Genomic DNA, 20,673 nt, shown 5'->3' on the forward strand with positions numbered 1-20,673 from the left:
TACAAAAAATAGCATTTATTGTAGCAAATTTTCAAGGTTTTACGTTAATGGTTTACTGCCTCTAGGAGAGAGAGGGTTGAAGGGATCATGAAAGCATGGTTACTATTTTTTTTTTAGTAACCGTGATGAAAGGACACACGTCTTTCAAGTAAGCAAATATGCTTCCAATATAGCAAATACAGTACATGTGGCCATAACTACATTGTACCACCACTCTTTACGCATTTGTTAATCCCATTTAACAAAATGGGAGTCTGTCTGTGTCTGTTCCACTGATGTTCAAAGAACCTTTTACCTAATTTGCATAATAATTAGGAAATTGTTGGCGTTGCCACTGATATCATCTAATCACATTTCAATGAAACTTGGTAAATAAATTATAGAACAATGCAAAGGTTTCAGGTTAAATCTGTGGATATTAATTACTTAATTTGCATAATAATTAGTCAGTTTTTAGCTTTTCCGTCAATATATCAAGTACTTACCTTATTTCAATGAATCTTGGTACATAAATACTCTAAGACAATCTAATTGGTTTGGGGTTTACATACATCCATAATTATAATTACCTAATTTGCATAATAACTTACTTTTTGGCTTTCCACTGATTTTTTTTAAGAATTAATCATCATACTATAATAAAACTTGGTACAATATGTGCCCTGGAACAATACACAAATTTAAAGTTTGTTTTCACATTGTGCATCTCAAATAGACAAATATTAGTTGCCATGCTTATTGTTTGAAAGCACACAGTTCACCCTAAGCTTTCTTTGATTTGGTCTGTTCGTGGTCTTGTTTTAAATGCATTTTCTGTGCTACTCCAACTAAACTAGTTACATTTTTAGCTCTGCTGTCATCGAAGATGATCTAGCAGAGTTCATGGGTTGACTGGACCTGATGTCGTCTGTCGATTGTCAACTTTTTTTCAAGCGACTTCTCCAAAACCATAAGCTAGATCACCTTGCTATTTATAGCACAGCTACTTGGGGTGGTCCTCTGTCAGATTGTTTATTTCATGAAATCACTTCCAAATCTCTATTTTTAGGGAATTTGGGTTTTTTGTTCATTTTTTTCCTTCTCCAAAGCCGCCTGCCAGATTCATAATGTAGACACAGGAATGATCATCTTTCAAATTTATTCATTTGGTGAAGATATCTCTATTTTTTGTGAAAGTTGTGACTTTTGTTGTTTATTTTTTTCCCCCCACTTTCCCCATATGTTGTATATGGGCATGTATAATGCATGGACTGTGATAGACAAGTTTATTGTTTGGTTCTGAATTATCAGAGCCAATGTTTTTGAAAATGTTGAATTTCAGGTCAAGATCATTTATATGTTTTGCTGCTATTAGAACAACTGTAACAGTTGGAAGGTAGTTTTTTTTCAGTACACATTGTGTTGGGTACTGAAATACGTGGGCCAATGTTTTCTATGGTGTTTTTCAGTACTTGCACATTGTGTTCTGAACTGAAATGTTGAATTTCAGGTCAAGGTCATTGCAATGTTCAAGTTGAGGTCAAGGTGTTTTTTTATGGTGCCAAACTTAATCAACATCACTAAACCCTACGTTTCTGATCGCAAGGTTGCTTGTTATCTGACCCATTCCAAACTTTAAATATTCAAGTTCAATCTGGGACAGTTCACTGTATGGACAGATATAGAATAATATTTTTATTTTTTTTTAATCCCGTTATAACACGTGTATTCAAAAATTACAGTTGGCAAATGGGTTTTCAAGAGTGGAGACAGTGTCAGTCTTGGTTTTGATTTTTGACTTCAGCCCAAAATGGCAAATGGATGACAAAATGTGATTAGTGTTTGTTAAGTTTCCACACAGGATAAACACTGTATATTACACATGTAAGATATTTACCCATGTGATAAGTTTAAACAGAATACACAGTGCAATAATAGTGTCAAATTATTTATAATATGCTCTGTACAAATGAGTTTTATTTTATAATATAAAATCATTAAAATCATATTACTGAAAATCTGTATAAGACAAAAAAATGAAAAACTGTCCATTCCTCCTACGTTAAGGTGCAGTCAGTAAATTGGTAACTAATTAGCATATGAATAATTGATAATTAGCATATTGAATTGTGTGTAAACATTACAATACTATCGGTAATTGTTATTTTGCCAATTCAACCAGTGCAGTACAATGGATGGACAAGGAAAGACACTTACAGAACAAAACAAATCATTGAAAATGACACAGTCCCCGTTAAATTTTTGAAAGTTCTCTTTGTGCTCGTCACATTAAAGTGGAGGGGTTGTCACGAGCGTGTTCTTGAAACTTGAGTGGCATATACAACAGATTTACATCAAAACACGTGTTCCCTGTAGTAGTAATATGGTCAAAAATAAAAACAGCCATTATTTGGCCATCTTTGAACTGATTATGAAACACACTGATATGTATGATGTATGTGCCAAATACAAATGGTACATAAATTGTGGAAATATAGTAGTAAGGCCAAAAAGTCAGATGGCTGTCAATCGGCCATCCTTGACCAGATTTTGAAACAAATTGTCATGGACATGCATCCTAATATGTATAAAGTACATGTACGTGCCAAATTTGAATGAAAACCGACAGAGAATGTTCAAGATACCGCATATATAAAAAACAAAACAAGATGCCTGCCAGTCGACCATCTTTGATCCAATTGCGAAATAAATCGTAATAGACATGTATCCTAACATGTATAATCTATGTACGAAGTTTGAATGACAACTGACAAAGCATGTCCAAAATACAACATTTTCAAAAAACAAGATGGCTGCCAGTCGGCCATTTTGAATCGAATCGCTAAACCACTGCATGTGCATATGTCCCACATAAGGTACTAGACACATCCAAAGATTGAACAGAATCGGTCCACAGGATTCTGAAATATGACTCTGGACAGACTGACGCACGCACGCACAGACGGACAGACAGACTCAGGAACTCACGGACGGTCAGGGACATGTATCCTAACATGTATGATCTATGTACTAAATTTGAATGAAAACTGACAAACATGTCCAAAATACAACATTTTCAAAAAACAAGATGACTGCCAGTTGGCCATCTTTGATTCAATTGTGAAATAAATCGTCATGGTCATGTATCCTAACATGTATAATCTATGTACCAAGTTTGAATGAAAACTGACAAAGCATGTCAAAAAACAAGATGGCTGCCAGTCGGCCATTTTGAATCGAATCACTAAACCACTGCAAGTGCATATGTCCCACATAAAGTACTTAGACTTTGTCCGAACAGGGACTAATAAAATTTATTTGGTTATCATGCATGTCAGGTAGATATAATAACTTTATTGCCTCCATGTAAAAAAGATACATAGGATAAGTACAACAAAAAAGAGAAAATATTTTACACAAAAGAACGATATGTGTCACAGGTTGTTTTTTTTGTGAGAATTTTAGAAAAATCACAAATTTAAGACAACTTTAAGACAAACCAAAACATGTGCAAATCAATTTTAGAAAACAAACTCCATAACTTTTTCTTGGCCTTAGGTGTACTTTTTACTGTGTCATACAAATGCCATGATTTGCATTGAACGCCCATTGGCCCCAGTGTTCTACATTCAAGACAAACTTACTAGTACAGCACAGTACAGATTGTTTACAATCCAAATCACTCGCTGGCACAAATCAGTATTGCTTCCAAGCATAGCTGATTCTGATATATGTCTCTTTACAGTACATTTGTATTTCAGTTCATTTTTTTTTCACATAAATAAAAATCTGTTTTGAATAATCAAACCAAACTCTCCAGACAGTCTGTCACATAAATTGCAAACAATGCTCTGTGTCCGACATAACTGGTCTCCTAGCAACAGATGACTCCTCAATTTCAAACAGTTCACTGTAATCCATCCCATAATACTCATCTTCGTAATCTCAAAAAGAAAGAATGTTTACACTCTTTGCTGTCCTCTTCATAATATTTATCATAAAAGTCCAAAATAAATTCTTCTGGTTTGAATCCAAATTTCTGATAGAGCAGCATGGCGGGGTTGGTAGCTGATACATGCAAGGTCAAGTCTTTACCCATACACGTCTGCAAGAAATCATTAGACATACTGTAAAAATTATCAATTTTAACTCTTTTTGTGAAAACCTCACATGAAACTTGAGTGATATTCATTACAACTTTAGAAGGCTACCATTAAAACATATTACTAGATATATCACATGCGCCATATTTTATGCTGCTGTTGACAAAACAAAAAGACATGTCTGGTTTGCACACAAAAAAATGTATTCAACATCCATTAAAATTGTGATTTGTGAGCTGTTTACCATTGGTTGCCATGGTGATGAAATGGTTTTGTCATGTCTCAAAATTTTGTTCAATAACACAGGGTGAGAAAATATACTGGTAGTTAAAAGAAGGGTAATCATGGGGAAACGATTCCAAAAATGTTTATAAAATACATTGAAAAAAAATAAAAAATGCTTTATTTCAATTTTTCTAACAGTGCTGCTTTTTAAAAGTTGCATAGCAATACAATAGAATGTGAGTTTACTAACCTGTATTAGATGATACACCATAAATGTACCAATGCCAGCATTCCTCCACTCTGGGTGCACTAACAAAAATGATATATACGCCTCATTATACTTAACGTCTGGCACCATGAATCCAAAGCCTATCACAACCTTACGGTACAGGGCCACCACACTGAAATCTGGATACTGGAGGGTTTCCGATACTAAATGAAATGAAATTAAATGCTGCTTTAGTATTATTGTTATACAACAGACATTTCAGGCTTTTAATGATGATAACAGCTCACTGTCGAAACCGAGTTTACCCATCCACGCTAGTTAAAATATCTAGTAGTGCTTAGTACAAGCAACCTGACGATCAAAAAAGGCTCTGCTGTCCTAAAATAACATTGTGGTAGCCAAGTCGAGCAATGCAAAACAAAACCCAGAAAAAAGTAGTTTGGTTCTGGCTGTTGAACACATGTCATTTTAACTTTATCAAACAAATTTTTCATAAAAATAATATACACCACAGATATTAAATCAATTGAGTTGTTAGCGTTCAAGAAAGATTTAAAAATATAATTTTTCACAAAAAATTACAAAAATAGAGAATTAAAGATATCACAACGAAAAGAACAAATCTGGCAGAGGTCCAATAAAGGTAAATACATACTACAGGTAAGTATCAAAAGCAACTGAGCTGGTAACTTTCAAAAAGACATCGAAAATTATTTTTTTTACTAAAAATTACAAAAATTATATCGGCATGAAATGAACAAATCAGGCAGAGGTCCACTCAAGGTAACTACCAGTACCGGTACATACAAAGTATCAAAGCAATTGAACTGGTAGTTTTCAAGAAGACATCAAAAATAGCATTTTTTACCAATAATGACAATCATATTCGCCAAAAATAGAGAATTGAAGATATCGTCATGAAATGAACAAATCTGACAGAGGTTCATGCAAGGTATCATACCAAGAATCAAAGCAATTAAGCTAGTGGTTTTCAAGAAAAAATCGAAAATGTAATTGTTGACAGGTGACGGGCGAACAACGATGAATAATCACCTCCCGGTATATGAACAATCTCATCATCTTAAAAAAATAGTGCACCCATAAGGTACCATACTTTCAATTATTTCGATCATAAAAACATTATTCTACTTAAAGCATTTATACAAAACACAGCATAGCCCTCGTACGCTACATATCATTTTTATAGCATAGATCACTGAACAAAATTTTGAGATATGATGGAGTGTTTCTGCCATAGGAGCGAACTATACACTATTTTAAAACACACATTTTTGATAAATTTTCGAGGTCATTTTGTGGAAAACTTTATTTTTATTTCAGAATTTTAAACAATATAGTAACTCAACCCCTCTTGCTGGATTTCAAGGATTTCTGAGTATGTGTTTTTAATGGTAGCAAACTACCTTAACATTGTTTGTGCATGGAGGTATAAACAGTCACAACTGGTTTAAGATCAAAGGTTCCATGATCACTTCCGCCGTTTACTCAGTGATTATAATGTTTGCTCGTTAATCTAGCAACAAACAACAAGTTATCAAGTAAACATATTGTGGGACGGGGAATTTTAACGCAATGAAATTTTTGTATGAAAGAAAATTGCGTCTAATTCGCGTTTTCCTCCATGGTTTGTGATACTAAAGTAAAACAGACATGCAATAAGGTTGCGAAGATAAAGTTAATAAATATTCTGTTTCCCTAGAATATCAGGCAGAGAATCTCATAGCAGAATAAAATCACAGTTCACTTACAGTCAATACCGGGCCAGAAGAATTCCCTGCACATTACATTAACTGATGGTACATGATGTGGTCTAACGTAACAATAGTCGATGGGTGCCGGTGACGGTAGATCATATCCAGGTTCAATCCTGGTTCTGTAGTTCCAGATTTCCTGCATTAACACCATTTTCAATGGTCTGGACTCAAAATCTCTTCTTATAAACGGTTTTAATACTCTGAATAATGAAGAGTCACACATTATAGTTATACATGTATGGGAGTGAGGGGTGTGTGAGCATTACATCGTTTCAATATACAAAAAAATCATTGTATCTATCCACATATATTCAATGATTTATAAGATAATGGTTTAATCTGTTATGACATACATGAATTCTATAAAAACATAATTTGAAATCACGTGAATTGTGAAATAATCACAAGATAAGCTTTCTAGAAGTACTGATCAAATGTGTGTACATATTATTGTACATGGATATCTGTGCTGAAAACCACTATTGACTAAATCCATGATATAGAAACAAATGTATGGTATAAACGTATATTATTTTCAAAATACTATGACACCTCAAGCAAATACCTGCTGTCAGACATATATGATCTTAAAACAACTTCATATTACATGTTACCTGGCTGTATATGGACTACATATACTTTGCAAATTAGACTCCACTTCGCTTCCTATGAGCCTGGCCCTGAAAGATGAATAATGTACTTGATGCGCTTTCACTGTGTGCTGTGAAACCTGCAAAAAATATTTTAAAGAAGCATATGAGCTGGGTTTTTTTTACAAATGTTCATACTGTAAAATACTTTATTTTAGCTGGAATTAATTTTCGCTGAAAAAACTTTTTGGGTATTTTGTAGGGTATTTATTTTCACCGATTTCTGACGAGTTGAATGTAAACTATAGGAAAAAAGGTATATTCGCAAGATTTTATTTTCACTGAATCATTCCCTTCAACAAAAATAGCTAAAATTAGTTCCAAGCGAAAATAAAGTATTCGACAGTATTTACCAATATGATGTACGTGATACTGAGCTCAAATTAAATTCAGTAAATGCATAACTAAATACATTGACCAGCTATGTGCAAGATATTATCACAAATATGCACCATGGTGCATTTTAAGCAATTCTTGACAACAATCCACTGATATGTATTACATTTGAATGAAATCCATCCATCTGGTTAGACCATGATCTGGTTCCAGAATGAAAGAATTGCTTGATTTTCATGCATTTTTAATCATTCGGTATCCTGAATTGGACTGTGAAATGAACACATAAAGGTGACATATTCTATGATGTGAGTGAAAAATTTGAACATAACTGGTCTAAATATATTTGAGATTTACACACAGAGGTGCATTTCTAAATCCCTGTTTTTTGTGGAATTATCAATTTTAATATTTCTCAAATTTTGGGTATGAAGCTTTGATTTGAAGATTTCTACAAAGTTCAAAAATTTTCATAAAAGTGTCATGCTTGAGAAGACATTGGGGTGAAAACTAAATCAGTTGATATATGAAGAGACAAAAGGTAAGTGTTTCTAATCAAGTCAAAACATTTCACTTTTTACCAGTAGTAGCACCAGTAGTAACAAAATGAATACTCTGGCCACATACCTAAAATCTGTCTAAGACCCATGAGGTCTCAAACAAAATGAATACCCTGGCCACATACCTGAAATCTGTCTAGGACCCTGAAGTCCCCGGCATGTCTCATTGAGATATTGTATGGATTCAAAGACGTGATATTGTATGACGACAACAAAGACGTGATATTGTACGATCTATTAGCTGTGGACACATTACAGACTTTCTGCATACTCTTCATCATAAAATCATCCAAATCAAATATTGGTAAACCCCTTGCACGTTTCTCCTAAACAAACAATATCAAATATACATTGGAGATGACAATTATTCTCATCAAATCCTTAATTTTAATGACATTTCGGGCAGTTATCGCTCACCAAATTATGGCTATAAAGTAGGAAATAAGTGGCATGTCACTTGAGACAGCTTCATTACTGAATCTGTTGATTCACACAATTCAGAAAGTAGTTAAAGGAGGGCAGTTAGTCAAAACAACGGCCCAAGGTTTCTGACGGGTTCAACTATTACAACATGTAAGCGTCAAGTCAAACAATTATCAAACAATCATGTTTTTCTTATTTTTGATATTTATTATTTCATGCGTACATATGCTGGTTCATTTAATAAATTCTACATTGAACGTTTCCTGAAAATAATAAACCTCGTTGATACAATTATTCAAAAACGCCCCTAATACAATGGTCACTGGAGTGTCTAGGAATGTGTCAGGGGATGTTGAGAAATCCCTCGGTAATTGCCTACCAGGTGACAGAGTTAGGTGTACATAAATATCTTGCACCCGCTGTAAGATTTAAAATATGTGCTTTCCATACCTGTCTAATGAGTAGTTTTCTTCTAAGTGTTCTCACTTGAGGATTTTTTGCAACCGCATCTGAACAAGATTCTAATTTCTTCAACAACTGCTTTTCCTCGTACAGACTCATTGGTAAAATCCTAATTGAAAGGGGAGAGGAAAGTATTACATTATTTGTAAAAAGACAGCCTTGTTTCCGTTTTCGTTTCCGTTTCCGTTCCCGTCCCGTTTCCCTTCCCTTCCCTTCCCATTTCTATTCTATTCTATCAAAATAAAACTAAATTAAATTAAACTAAACAAAAAATAAAACTGTTCTGGTCTGTTCTATTCAGTCTGTCCAGCAGGCTACACACATTTCCCAATATATATGACAGACACAAGTGGGGCTGTGACTGAGTGACTGTGGTTGTGTCAATGCTGTCATTTCTCACATATGTAAGTACCCTGTCTGCTTTAAACCCAATGTCAATATACAGAATGTTGAGATAATAAATTGTGTCATTGCTATAGAATCTTGTACTGTATATGCATTCATTTCATAACTTGGTTTTCATTTTCATTTTTATTTTTCAGTAAATTATAACAGAACCTATTGTTCACTACCAAGTCTCTTTTAAACATACTCATTATTACAACTAATCGTTATTGCTATTAACAGAGAAACATTAGAAGTATTTCTAGGGATGCAATCAAGTTATTATTATTATTATTACTATTATTCCCATTATTGCATTCAGAGCAAAATACTTTTCAGAAATAATTTGCATTTACCAATCAAAATTCTATATTTTTTCTTATTCTTCCAGAAATGTATAAAGTAAACTTATAGATTTTTTTTACTTTTACATTACAAGGTGAAGCTTTGACCAATTATAATCTGGATTGACATGCATAACATTACAAGTGATTATAGACACACACAAGAGATTCATACAACAGTGCAGTAGTGCAATAAACTTTCCTACCTTGGGACTTCTTCTTTACTTGGCAATTCAGAATGTTTTACTCTTCTTGGTCTACTTGGCTCTTTTTTCTTCTCTACTATTTTTTCAGAAATTGTTTCCTCACCAGAACTTTCATCATCTTCATCTTCCTCATTTTTAACGATATCTTCTCTCTCGGCTGACTTCATGGTAGCAGCAGCCTTCGCATCGTCAACTCTTTTTTGCAGATCTTGCAGAGTGGAGGACATAGTGGTGGTTACCCCAGCAATTGACGATGTCACTAAGCCTGTTCCTAGATCAAGATCAAGGTCATCATCATCTGGTTCAACATCTCCTGTCATCAGAATGGCTGGTAATGTTGCTAAGAGAAAAGAAAATATAATATTCACAACATGTTTATTGTAATATTCATAATACAAATTCTAAACTTTTGTCTACTTATACTCTATTAGATTATTGATGCTAATTTTTAACACTAATTATCATAAATAGTTTTGATATAGCAAATCAGTGGATATCTTTCCTATAACCAAAAGTTGAAAGGGTGAACATCTGTGATGACATGCGATGACAAAAAACATGCTGGCTGACTGTGGTCTGGTCCTCAATCTAGAAGTACATATAAGACGTTTTAACAAAATCAGTATATATATAAGAAAATGAAATAAACATGTTTACAAAAAATTTAGAGAAGATGAAATCTTTAAAACACTACTGTTGGATTAAAAGAAACATTAAAAAAGAAAATTACATAATATATCATTATGATCATCACAGAATCTCCCTTGTCTTTAAAATTAGGTCAAACTCTTTAGATCTTGAAGGTAACAAAATGGGATGGAAAAATTACAGAGGTAATGGAATTTGTGGAGTCTGCAATCAGGGCAAAGAAGACATTTACCACTTTCTCTATCTTTGTAGGTCATCTAATCATATTAGAAATTAGTTTTATTTAACGTTAGAAATCTCACTGAGAAGCAATGTTGAATCTTCATCATTAATGAATAGTTTTCTTTCAGGGGGTTGAATTATAGGTTCAATTCCCTTTTTGGTGATACACTATGAACATAAATAAGAATGTGGAAAATACCTCATTAGCTTACGATATATGTACCTGATTTATGACAATATAGAAAAGAATTGATGAATGTAATTCAAAGATATGTATTACTGTTTTCATGCTGTCGATACAAATGTTGAATAAACATTATTATTATTATGTAGCTTGTTTGGACAAGTATGGCATATGTGATCATGCCTGTTTCAAGATACATGTATGTCAACAAAGGAATATTGCTACTGGGAATCAGACAGATAGTTGACTCGTGACATCGTGTGGCATGTTCCTTACCTTCTGGTGTGAGGTCACTCTCTGATAGCATACTGGATACTATAGAATCTGAACTGTCCTCAGCTCCAAGTAAACTAAGCACAGATGGAGAATCAGGAACTGTTGGAGTAGATGCCTAAGAAGACAAACACACACATACATACAGGTTGTAAAGAGAAAACAGGTCCAGGGATATCATGTCAAAATAATATGCAAATATTTATGTTACGAAATGTGTGTGCACATCTGTACTATAATTTACTAGTAAGCACACTGAATCAGCTCGAAGCTTCATTATTATTTATTGAGCGTACCCCTGATCGTTGTTGTAAATTCTCGACACATTCTTTGGAATCTTCCTGTCTCTTTGGTTCCACTTGTTTGGCTTTCCTGATGTCCTTGGCTTCCTAAAATAGTAGGAATAAAATTATTATCTCATCAAAGTTTCAAGATAAAAATTTGAGTTATGGTATTTTTTCTCTAAATGAGTGTATCAACTAAATTTTTTTTTCAATATGACGGAATGTGTAATTCTCGAAAAATAAATATGGGGTTCCTTTTATAAGACTAATATCACCTACCGGTATCATAATGCAGACCTGCATGGCAAGTCCAGTAGTCAATTAAAAATCATGACAATGTATTGTCCAAAATTAACAGAAATTGCAAAGAACATAAAAATGTGCAAAATTATAATATCCTATTTGGTACTTATAAGTTACAAACAAGTATTGCCAAACCTCCGTAATTAAAAATCATTTAACTTTTTTTTGGTGCAATATTTTGCCTATTTTTTTTTATTATTTGGGGTTAAATAAAGTTTATACCTGTGTTCTTGATCTTTTTTCTTTCAACTCAATTGCTGATTCAACTGATGTTGCTCTTTTTCTTGTCCGCAAGCCTTCTACTTTTATTGTTGGTTCAAATGGAATTCTTTGTCTTTTTAAAGCAGACATTTTGTGACCTGTTGGTGCTATGTCATAAAATAATATTGATTTGCATTATTACAGATTTAAATGGGAAGTAGTATGTGTATTTAGTATTCACTGATATCAGGTTTGAGAGGAGGTCTGTTTCGATCCAAGGCCCACCATGCAACATATTGTTAGTATCAGGTTTGAGAGGAGGTCCGTTTTCCACTAAGGCCCACCATCCAGCTTACTGTTAGTATCAGGTTTGAGAGGAGGTCCGTTTTCCACTAAGGCCCACCATCCAACTTTACCGTTAGTATCAAGTTTGAGAGGAGGTCTGTTTTCCACCAAGGCCCACCATTCAGCTTACCGTTAGTATCAGGTTTGAGAGGAGGTCCGTTTTCCACTAAGGCCCACCATCCAGCTTACTGTTAGCATCAGGTTTGAGAGGAGGTCTGTTTTCCACCAAGGCCCACCATGCAACTTACCGTTAGTATCAGGTTTGAGAGGAGGTCTGTTTTACACCAAGGCCCACCATCCAACTTACTGTTAGCATCAGGTTTGAGAGGAGGTCTGTTTTCCACCAAGGCCCACCATGCAACTTACCGTTAGTATCAGGTTTGAGAGGAGGTCTGTTTTCCACCAAGGCCCACCATCCAACTTACTGTTAGCATCAGGTTTGAGAGGAGGTCTGTTTTCCACCAAGGCCCACCATCCAGCTTACCGTTAGTATCAGGTTTGAGAGGAGGTCTGTTTTCTACCAAGGCCCACCATCCAGCTTCTCCAAATTCATGAGCGCCAGATTTGAAATGTACTTTGTTACCAGTTGATAAGACTCCCGCTACTGTTCCATGAAAAGTAGATGTTCTCACTCTGAAATTGTATCAATAACCAATGGTTAGTTACATTAGCCAATTTCAATGTACTGTAGAATACTTTATTTTCGCTTGGAATTTATTTTCGCTATTTTTGCTGAAGGGATGATTCCGTGAAAATAAAATCCAGCGAATATACTTTTTTTTCCTGTATTTCACATTAAACTCATCAAAAATCAGTGAAAATAAATTCCATACAAAATGCCTAAAAAGCCTTTTCAGCGAAAATTAAATCCAGCGAAAATAAAGTATTCCACAGTATACTGATATAGACACTTTATATATAGTCCCATATCTACAGCATATTGCAGTAACATTGCTTCATCCCATATGTAAAGGGTGAATGTCGACACGCAGCAACTATTTGAATTCCTTGTAAACAAACAATGTATTTACTCACGTTCTGTACATGTATGTTGCTATGAGTGGATATCAAACATGATGTGGTGCAATGACCACAGCCCTTTAATTAGAAATTCTAAAAAGTGCTTTGGTGTGAGCTATGTCAGTTATCCAAATAATTTGCATAGATTTGTGTCAAAATAAAAAATGTGATCATTACAACATTTTGTACTCTAGTTATGGCAGCTAAAAATAACAGGAATCCCCTCAATTGACACTTTCCAAGTTTTTTGTAAAGAAAAAAGTTTATTCACTTCCATCACAAGAGGGTTTACCATAAATTTTGTGTTCAAATCATGTTTTCGTAATTTTTCAAGAAAAAGGCATTACTGTGATTAACCTTGTCAATTACTTGTATAAATAAACAAGCCATGCATGGCACAGACCCCATTAGTTACCAAATTTAAGATATATAGTTTTGTTTATAGTAATATAGTTGGAACATAAACATGTCAGAAGTATGGATCCAGAAGATGATGCTAGGCATTACTGTGATTAACCTTGTCAATTACTTGTATAAATAAACAAGCCATGCATGGCACAGACCCCATTAGTTACCAAATTTAAGATATATAGTTTTGTTTATAGTAATATAGTTGGAACATAAACATGTCAGAAGTATGGATCCAGAAGATGATGCTAGATTATGATGATTTTTAACATTAAAATGATTGACATCTTGTATCTGATCATCAAATGAGTACTTGTCCATATTGAGAAATATTGCTCTGGAACAGCATTAATTAAAACAAAATGGCAACCAGTCAGCCATTTTGAATACATCTACACATCTATAACATGATGTAAAACGAATATATAAAATTTGAACATAATCAGTCAAAGCATATCAGAGATATGGCTCTAGAAGCGCATTCATTTAAACAAAATGGTCGCCAGTCAGCCATTTTGAATCTGAAAAATAAAATGACGTGCATCAAGGTCCCATAATGTCCACAAAATCCATCCTTAAATGCTTGATTGTGATCTGCATATGTATACCGTCATATTATGTGTGATGTATGTCTAAAGTTTGATTGTGATTGGTCCAGGCAAGTCTAAGATACTGACGCACAAAGGTCAAAACACAAGTTTTTAATTATAAATTTCTTTTTAATGTAAAAGCTGTCACTTTACTACATTTCCACTATTCAGTTAAACAAAACATGGCAGCTCAACATCCCTGTAAAATCCAACACTGAAGAGCAGAAAATTTTATTTTGTGCACTATATTTCACTATATCCTTTTTATTTTTTGCAAAAGGCAATAGTGGGTTCTGTCAGTTCATAAATTTTAAGCAAATTATGTCAAACAAACCAGTTTTTAAGTGAGGAAATTTTGGATTCACAAAGTTGCCATGTTGATTTTTGATCCTACCATGTATGTTAACTCTGAATAATGTACATGTACATGTACTTTGTAGCATCCTGATTCAACAATGACACATTAGCAGAAGCAGAATGCTTCAAGTCTGAGAAAAGAAAAAAAAAGCAATATATGAGTGCACAAGTTTTGTAGATTCATAAAACACATGTGACATTTGCTGTTGTTGTGGCATTTGTTGTTGCTATAATTCAGGAACAATTCAAATTTAAAAGAGATCCAGGAGATTGAATATTGGGCTTTTAACTATACTTACCTAGCACCAAAAAATGTATGCCAGTTTTTATCAATAAAAGAACAAATATCCTCTTTCCACCGAAAGTATCCCATCCTTCCACTACTCCTCAAACCAAGATTGTATAAAGTCAATATAACAACCTGCTGCCTAACAGATACAGAAGAAACGATAAACTATAAGATGTATATTGGTACCGTGTAATGAGTCTACAACTTTTATATCTACCGGGTATATACAGGTATGCATGTACTGTAAAATAATTTATTTTAGCTGGAATTAATTTTCGCTGAAAAGACTTTTTGGGTGTTTTGTATGGAATTTATTTATGATTTTTGACAAGTAAAATATAGGAAAAATGGTATATTTGCTGTATTTTATTTTTACTGAATCATTTCTTCGGCGAAAATTAATTCCAAGCAAATATAAAGTATTTTACAGTAATTGAATACTACAGGTACACATGTAGTATACATTTTTGTAAGTGTCAATCAAACTCATTCTGACCAATAGCATCACAGAATACATTAGATGTTCCAAGAAGTTTAGTCGTGGAAACAGCAAGCAAGTCTGGCAATTGAAGGTAAAAAACATGTAATACTAGAAAAACGCCGATGAATCTATAATATTACAGTAGGGGTCATACAATAATTTTATTTAGTGGAATATAAATTAATGATCTGGTAAACCATTTGTATTACCTCGTAAGTGTTTCTCAGGGCCCCACAACTAACAAACATAACTCTAATCCTAACTTTGCCCCGCCAGCACCACTCCCCAATTATAATTGTATATGCCCTTCTAAATGCCACGTATAGTTATCTGGGGAGGCATATACAGTTACATTGGGGGCTTGGGGAGTGTTAGGGTTTAGTTTAGGGGTGGGAGGCCTTAAGGAACTCATTCCGTTTTGTTTTTTTCAAATTATTTGAACATTCTAAGATTGAAAGTATAAAATGGACGCCCCGTATTTTATACAATGTATTGTCCTACACCCCAGGCCTTGTAAAGAGGGGGGTTTGACAGCTAGGGTTACACTGAAAAACAACTAAATTTTAACGACTTGCTGGAAAGTTCCTACGCTGAGCGAAATCGCCTCTTTTCAGCCCCATTATGAAAACTGTGAAGGGACGGCCGTCACACTTTCAAGAGCTAACCAGCGGGAAAGTGTTCAATGTTTTTTGTTAAATGAGGTGTTCGTACGCAAGGGATTTTCTATGCAAAAACAATGAATGTGGTTGAATTTTAGTGGGGTTAGAATTTTACCTCAATGAATCGTTTGTTATTTCCCTCCTGATTTGTAGGAAATTGAAAAACAGGTTAGTCACACTTGGCTACAAATTTGGTAATAGTAAACTATTTTTACATTATCACGTCTCGCATAATACAGCAAATCATCTATGAAAGGAGACAGGCTACGTAAATGCATTCTATGTCTCCTATAAATCAGCACCAGCGAGATTCAACAGGCACCTGTTCGGTCAAAACCCAAAGCAGTTAGCCAATTTGCTGGAGAGTTTGCAAACTGACTGCCCCAATATATTTGAGACTTGCTGTAATCAGAGCACATTGGTCTCTTATAAGAACCACAGTAACATTTTCACAGCTACAAATTGTTTTCCTAAATATTAAGTTTTGTTTATGATAGTTTCACTAATTCAATATGAGCTATCATCTTTTAGAATTAGCATGTTTAAAGTGCCTGTGCAATGCCCACCTTCACGTTTCCCATTTTAGATCTGTGTCCCGCTGAAATGGGCAAATATTGATTTTTTTGCTGAAAATGATTACTCATATCCAAGTAAATTTGGGATATTTCTCGTGTTGTAGCCATGCCCACCTATCCTGAAACGGTCGACTGTTTCTGGATTTCCGACTCTCGCCGAAAGTGCGCCACCAAATGCCAAAATGTGAGAGGAAGTCATACCTCTGAGCCGTAATAATTAACACTGGTCATTCAGTATACTTTTAAACGATATACGGTACATTTTTCGGTCGGCGTTTTTTTTTTCTTTTTTTTTTGTCTATTATATTTATTTTTTTTTGAGAGAGAGTTTTTAGATGTTGTGTTATGGGCAGTTGCAGTGAAACGTATAGTCATAGTGTAAGTATTCACACGTTTCTAATCGATCCGAAAGTGCGACATCAGTGGACGAAAGCCACTTAACCTCAGTTTTTTTTTTTTGGAAAAACTGTCCTCGTCCATGAAAAAAATGACTAGGTTTAAAGAGAAACGCCGACAACATTAACCTGGCGCAACACTTTTGAAAGAAATAGATTACGCACCAGCCCATGATCACCGAGGCGGATTTCAGAAGACAGAGAGAGACGGCAAGTGTTTCAAATGAGTTGACTTTTTTTGCGATCCTAATTATCGTTTTCAAAAGACCATTTAGTCCCTGTTAAGTAAAGAGTAGCAATAATTTTGACAGTGACACGAAAACGAGCATCGGACAAACAGGAAATTACACAGCCCTTACACAGTGCTAATTGTTTTCATTTTCGAAGGCTAAAAGTTTCTGAATTGTTTGGTGATTGGTGTTGAATGTCGAATTCACACCTCTGTTCTTTTTCACCTCCATGCTTGCAGCTTGATCTGCGTAATAATTTATGAAATAAGAATCCGGGCTTGGTCAATGTGTTTCCACTAAATAAAGGTTTATTATGATGTTATAATTATGACAATCACGCCATGGATCAAGCTAACTCGAATCCACTCTGAACTTATCTGTATGTGTGTCGATCTCGATTATTTTTGTTATCCAATTAAACACCGCTTTTAACGCACTTGCCCTCACCGTGACCCGACGCGTTCACCTATTTCAACAAAATGTCAATTTATTTCCACGCGGCTGTCATTTATTTAGTAACTGTTATTTGTCGTTTTTTTAATTATTTTATAGTGATCACTATAGTCTAATGTTTAGAATGTCAAAATATGTTCTCTTTTATTTTAATTTTGAAAGTTTTTCTCAGACGATCGATGAAATAAAACAGTGTAGTGACGTGCCTAGTAACCTGCTAAATAACGAGATAATTCCGACGTCAAATTCTATTTTGTCCAGCAACAGTGTACAAACATGCGCCAGTGTCGGTAACGATCACGATGACCAGCTACACCAGAACGGACATATTTCGTATCTAATTCAACCCCATGCAACAAAAATTGATACTATGTGTTCATTATGGTCCATTCTTCCTCGACGAACAAGTACATAAGTGACAATATAGTCAAAGACGAGAAAACTGCACAAGAAATTTGCCGTATTTACACGTATCGGCAATGCAAGTTGTCATGCGACTTCCCCTTCTGACGTCACAAGGGGAATTTCTGTATGCAAATGAGAAGCTAATGAGGAGCCTCGTTTTAAAATACACAAAAATAAAGTTGCCGTAGACCGAGTTTAAAACACATTTTTTCACTTAAAAAAATAATTCATGCTTTTAAAATACACAAAACTAAAGCTGCCGTAGACCGAGTTTAAAACACATTTTTTCACTTAAAAAAATAATTCATGCTTAAAAACATAAAAATTAATAATATTTATGTATCAATGGATAATTTTAGGCGTGAAAATAGCAGCCATTTCACAGGCACTTTAAGAGACATTATGAAATCTTGCTATCATGAATCAGATGAATACAGCATGATTGATTGCTCTTTAGGAAATCTACCAATATCAATTTAATTTAAATACTGATTTCACATACCATGTCAATTTAGTTCTGGTTGTTTCTTCAGTTTTGTCAGGACTGCAATGTTCACATAATAACTTAAAAAAGTCATCACCTTCTAGTGAGCTTGGAGGACCAGATTTCAAACAACCTGTAAAGTAATATGGTAAAATCAAATGACTTGCACGCATACTAAAGCTTGCGATAATATTTTTAATAATTAATAGATTACAATTCATGTACCGTATTTGCTGCATAAATTACAGAGGTGTTTGTATGGTCAAAATCAGTAAAAAATAAACAGTAAAATACTGTAAAATACTTATTAATATAATTAATTTTCGCTTAGAATTAATTTTTGCTATTTTTGTTACATTCAACTCATCAGAAATCAGTGAAATAAATTCCATACAAAAAATCTTTTCAGCGAAAATTAATTCCACATCCAGTCTGCCATTTTAAATCTTATCTGAAAAACAAAATTATTTGCATCAAGGTCCCATAATGTCTAATGTATATACCAAGTTTGAACAAAATCCATCTGTAAACAGCCGAGAAATGCTTGATTTTTAGCACAAAAATGGCCGCCATTTGGCCATCTTGAATCAGATCGTAAAACAAATTGACGTGCATATGTATAATATCATGTATAATGTATGTGTGAAGTTTGATTGTGATTGGTCAAGGCATTTCTAAGATACAGGTTCGGACGCATGCACAGACGCGCATACACGCACGAACACACGAAGGTCAAACATAAGTCCCTGTTTTCGGACTGCGTCCAAACGGGGACGAATAAAGTATTTTACAGTACAGTATAAATGGGTAAGCAACAAACAATATTTTTATAATGCTATTCATGAAACCCAAAACAATTTTATATGTACGTGTAATATACAGTGGTTCAGAAATATAGTTTATTTATTTAGGACAGTGAAATAAAATCAACCGAATTGGGACGCAATATTACTAAAGTCCCTAAGGATTAACTATTCACTGAGTTTAATTTTTCTATTTCCAAATTTAATCCACAAGAACAGAATAATTTAAATAGAACTCGTTGTTTCTCAGAAAAAATTCATTAAATATAAAACCCAGTGATATGCTCAAAATCCCCCCAAAAATTAATACTTTTACAGTATAAAAAGTCTCAAGATAAAAAGTATTCAAGAACCCAAAATTCCCATGAACCTGAATGAAAAGTTTCTAAACTGCTTACTGGGTACAACACTTTTTTCTATAATTATTTTAATAATTTAGGACCAAATAATTTTCACATAATTTTATAATGGTTATAGATCTTGATCTTGATACAATTTTGAAAAAAATGATGTTGGTTTTATTTATGAAAAGTGTCAAAAATTTACATTGGAGTTGAACTTACTTATGTGATAAACTCTTTTGCACTGTTCACATTTTAATATCAGTCCATCTTTCTCTTCATTGCAATAACACTGAGCTTCATCTTCTGCACATTTTGATGATTCGGTGTGTGGATCACATTTACTGTCATCAGAAGTATCAATGGTTTCGATATCAATTTCAACGGTTTCACTCTGTAAATAAAATACACAGTCTACCTATATATTTCAATAGAATTCTAATCTTCTTCCCTTTCATTTCAATCCATCCATCTATATCCCAGAGGAAATTAAAATAGTTACATACACACCTTCATTAGAATTCTTCAAAGTGAATATAACTGACTGTTATCCTACCATTATAATTACAAGTGACATCATCAACAAAATATGTATAATAAATGCATTTAATTTTTCACTGGTTTTTATTTTTTTTTATTTTCGTGAAAATTACGATAGAACAGACTCATTATTTCACTTTCAAATCCGTGAAATGAAATACTATACATAGTCGATATGACTTGTATTTACACTGTACTCTGTCAGCAGGGAATGATGGACATAACATACTGAACACGTGCAACTCACTTTGTCCTCTGTGTCTTTTTTCTCTCGATTTTCCATCCTTGTGTTTTCAGTTTCGGTTGTGAACAAGTAGTGAGCCCGAAGCGTTCATGTCTGTTATGTTTACATTCATATTACGAGGGTATAACTTTACGAAACCACGATTTGCTGGACAGTTCCGGTGAAGTGCATGCAGGGAGTGAGAGACATGTCCATTGTACTCGTAGGGGTGTTTGTTTTGCGGAAAACATAATTAATAATCACATACTCATGAAAACGAATAA

General features: G+C 34.1%; 1 protein-coding gene across 1 annotated transcript; it reads right to left on the reverse strand.

Moving 5' to 3' along the window:
• Nucleotides 1-1,642: 1,642 nt before the first annotated feature.
• LOC102804901 (cysteine-rich protein 2-binding protein-like) lies at nt 1,643-20,623 on the reverse strand. Its single transcript, XM_006822326.3, has 15 exons — nt 20,414-20,623; nt 19,849-20,020; nt 18,501-18,615; nt 14,811-14,939; nt 12,621-12,769; nt 11,813-11,958; nt 11,300-11,392; nt 11,007-11,121; nt 9,677-10,016; nt 8,731-8,851; nt 7,983-8,183; nt 6,926-7,041; nt 6,306-6,511; nt 4,558-4,739; nt 1,643-4,084 (listed from the first exon to the last, which is right to left on the reverse strand). Exons 1-15 carry the CDS (start codon nt 20,447-20,449, stop codon nt 3,911-3,913), a joined length of 2,295 nt encoding a protein of 764 aa, XP_006822389.1. The 5' UTR covers nt 20,450-20,623; the 3' UTR covers nt 1,643-3,910.
• Nucleotides 20,624-20,673: the final 50 nt, after the last annotated feature.

This window comes from Saccoglossus kowalevskii, chromosome 9, assembly GCF_978046115.1.
Source record: "Saccoglossus kowalevskii chromosome 9, keSacKowa6.1, whole genome shotgun sequence".
Taxonomy (NCBI): Eukaryota; Metazoa; Hemichordata; class Enteropneusta; family Harrimaniidae; genus Saccoglossus; species Saccoglossus kowalevskii.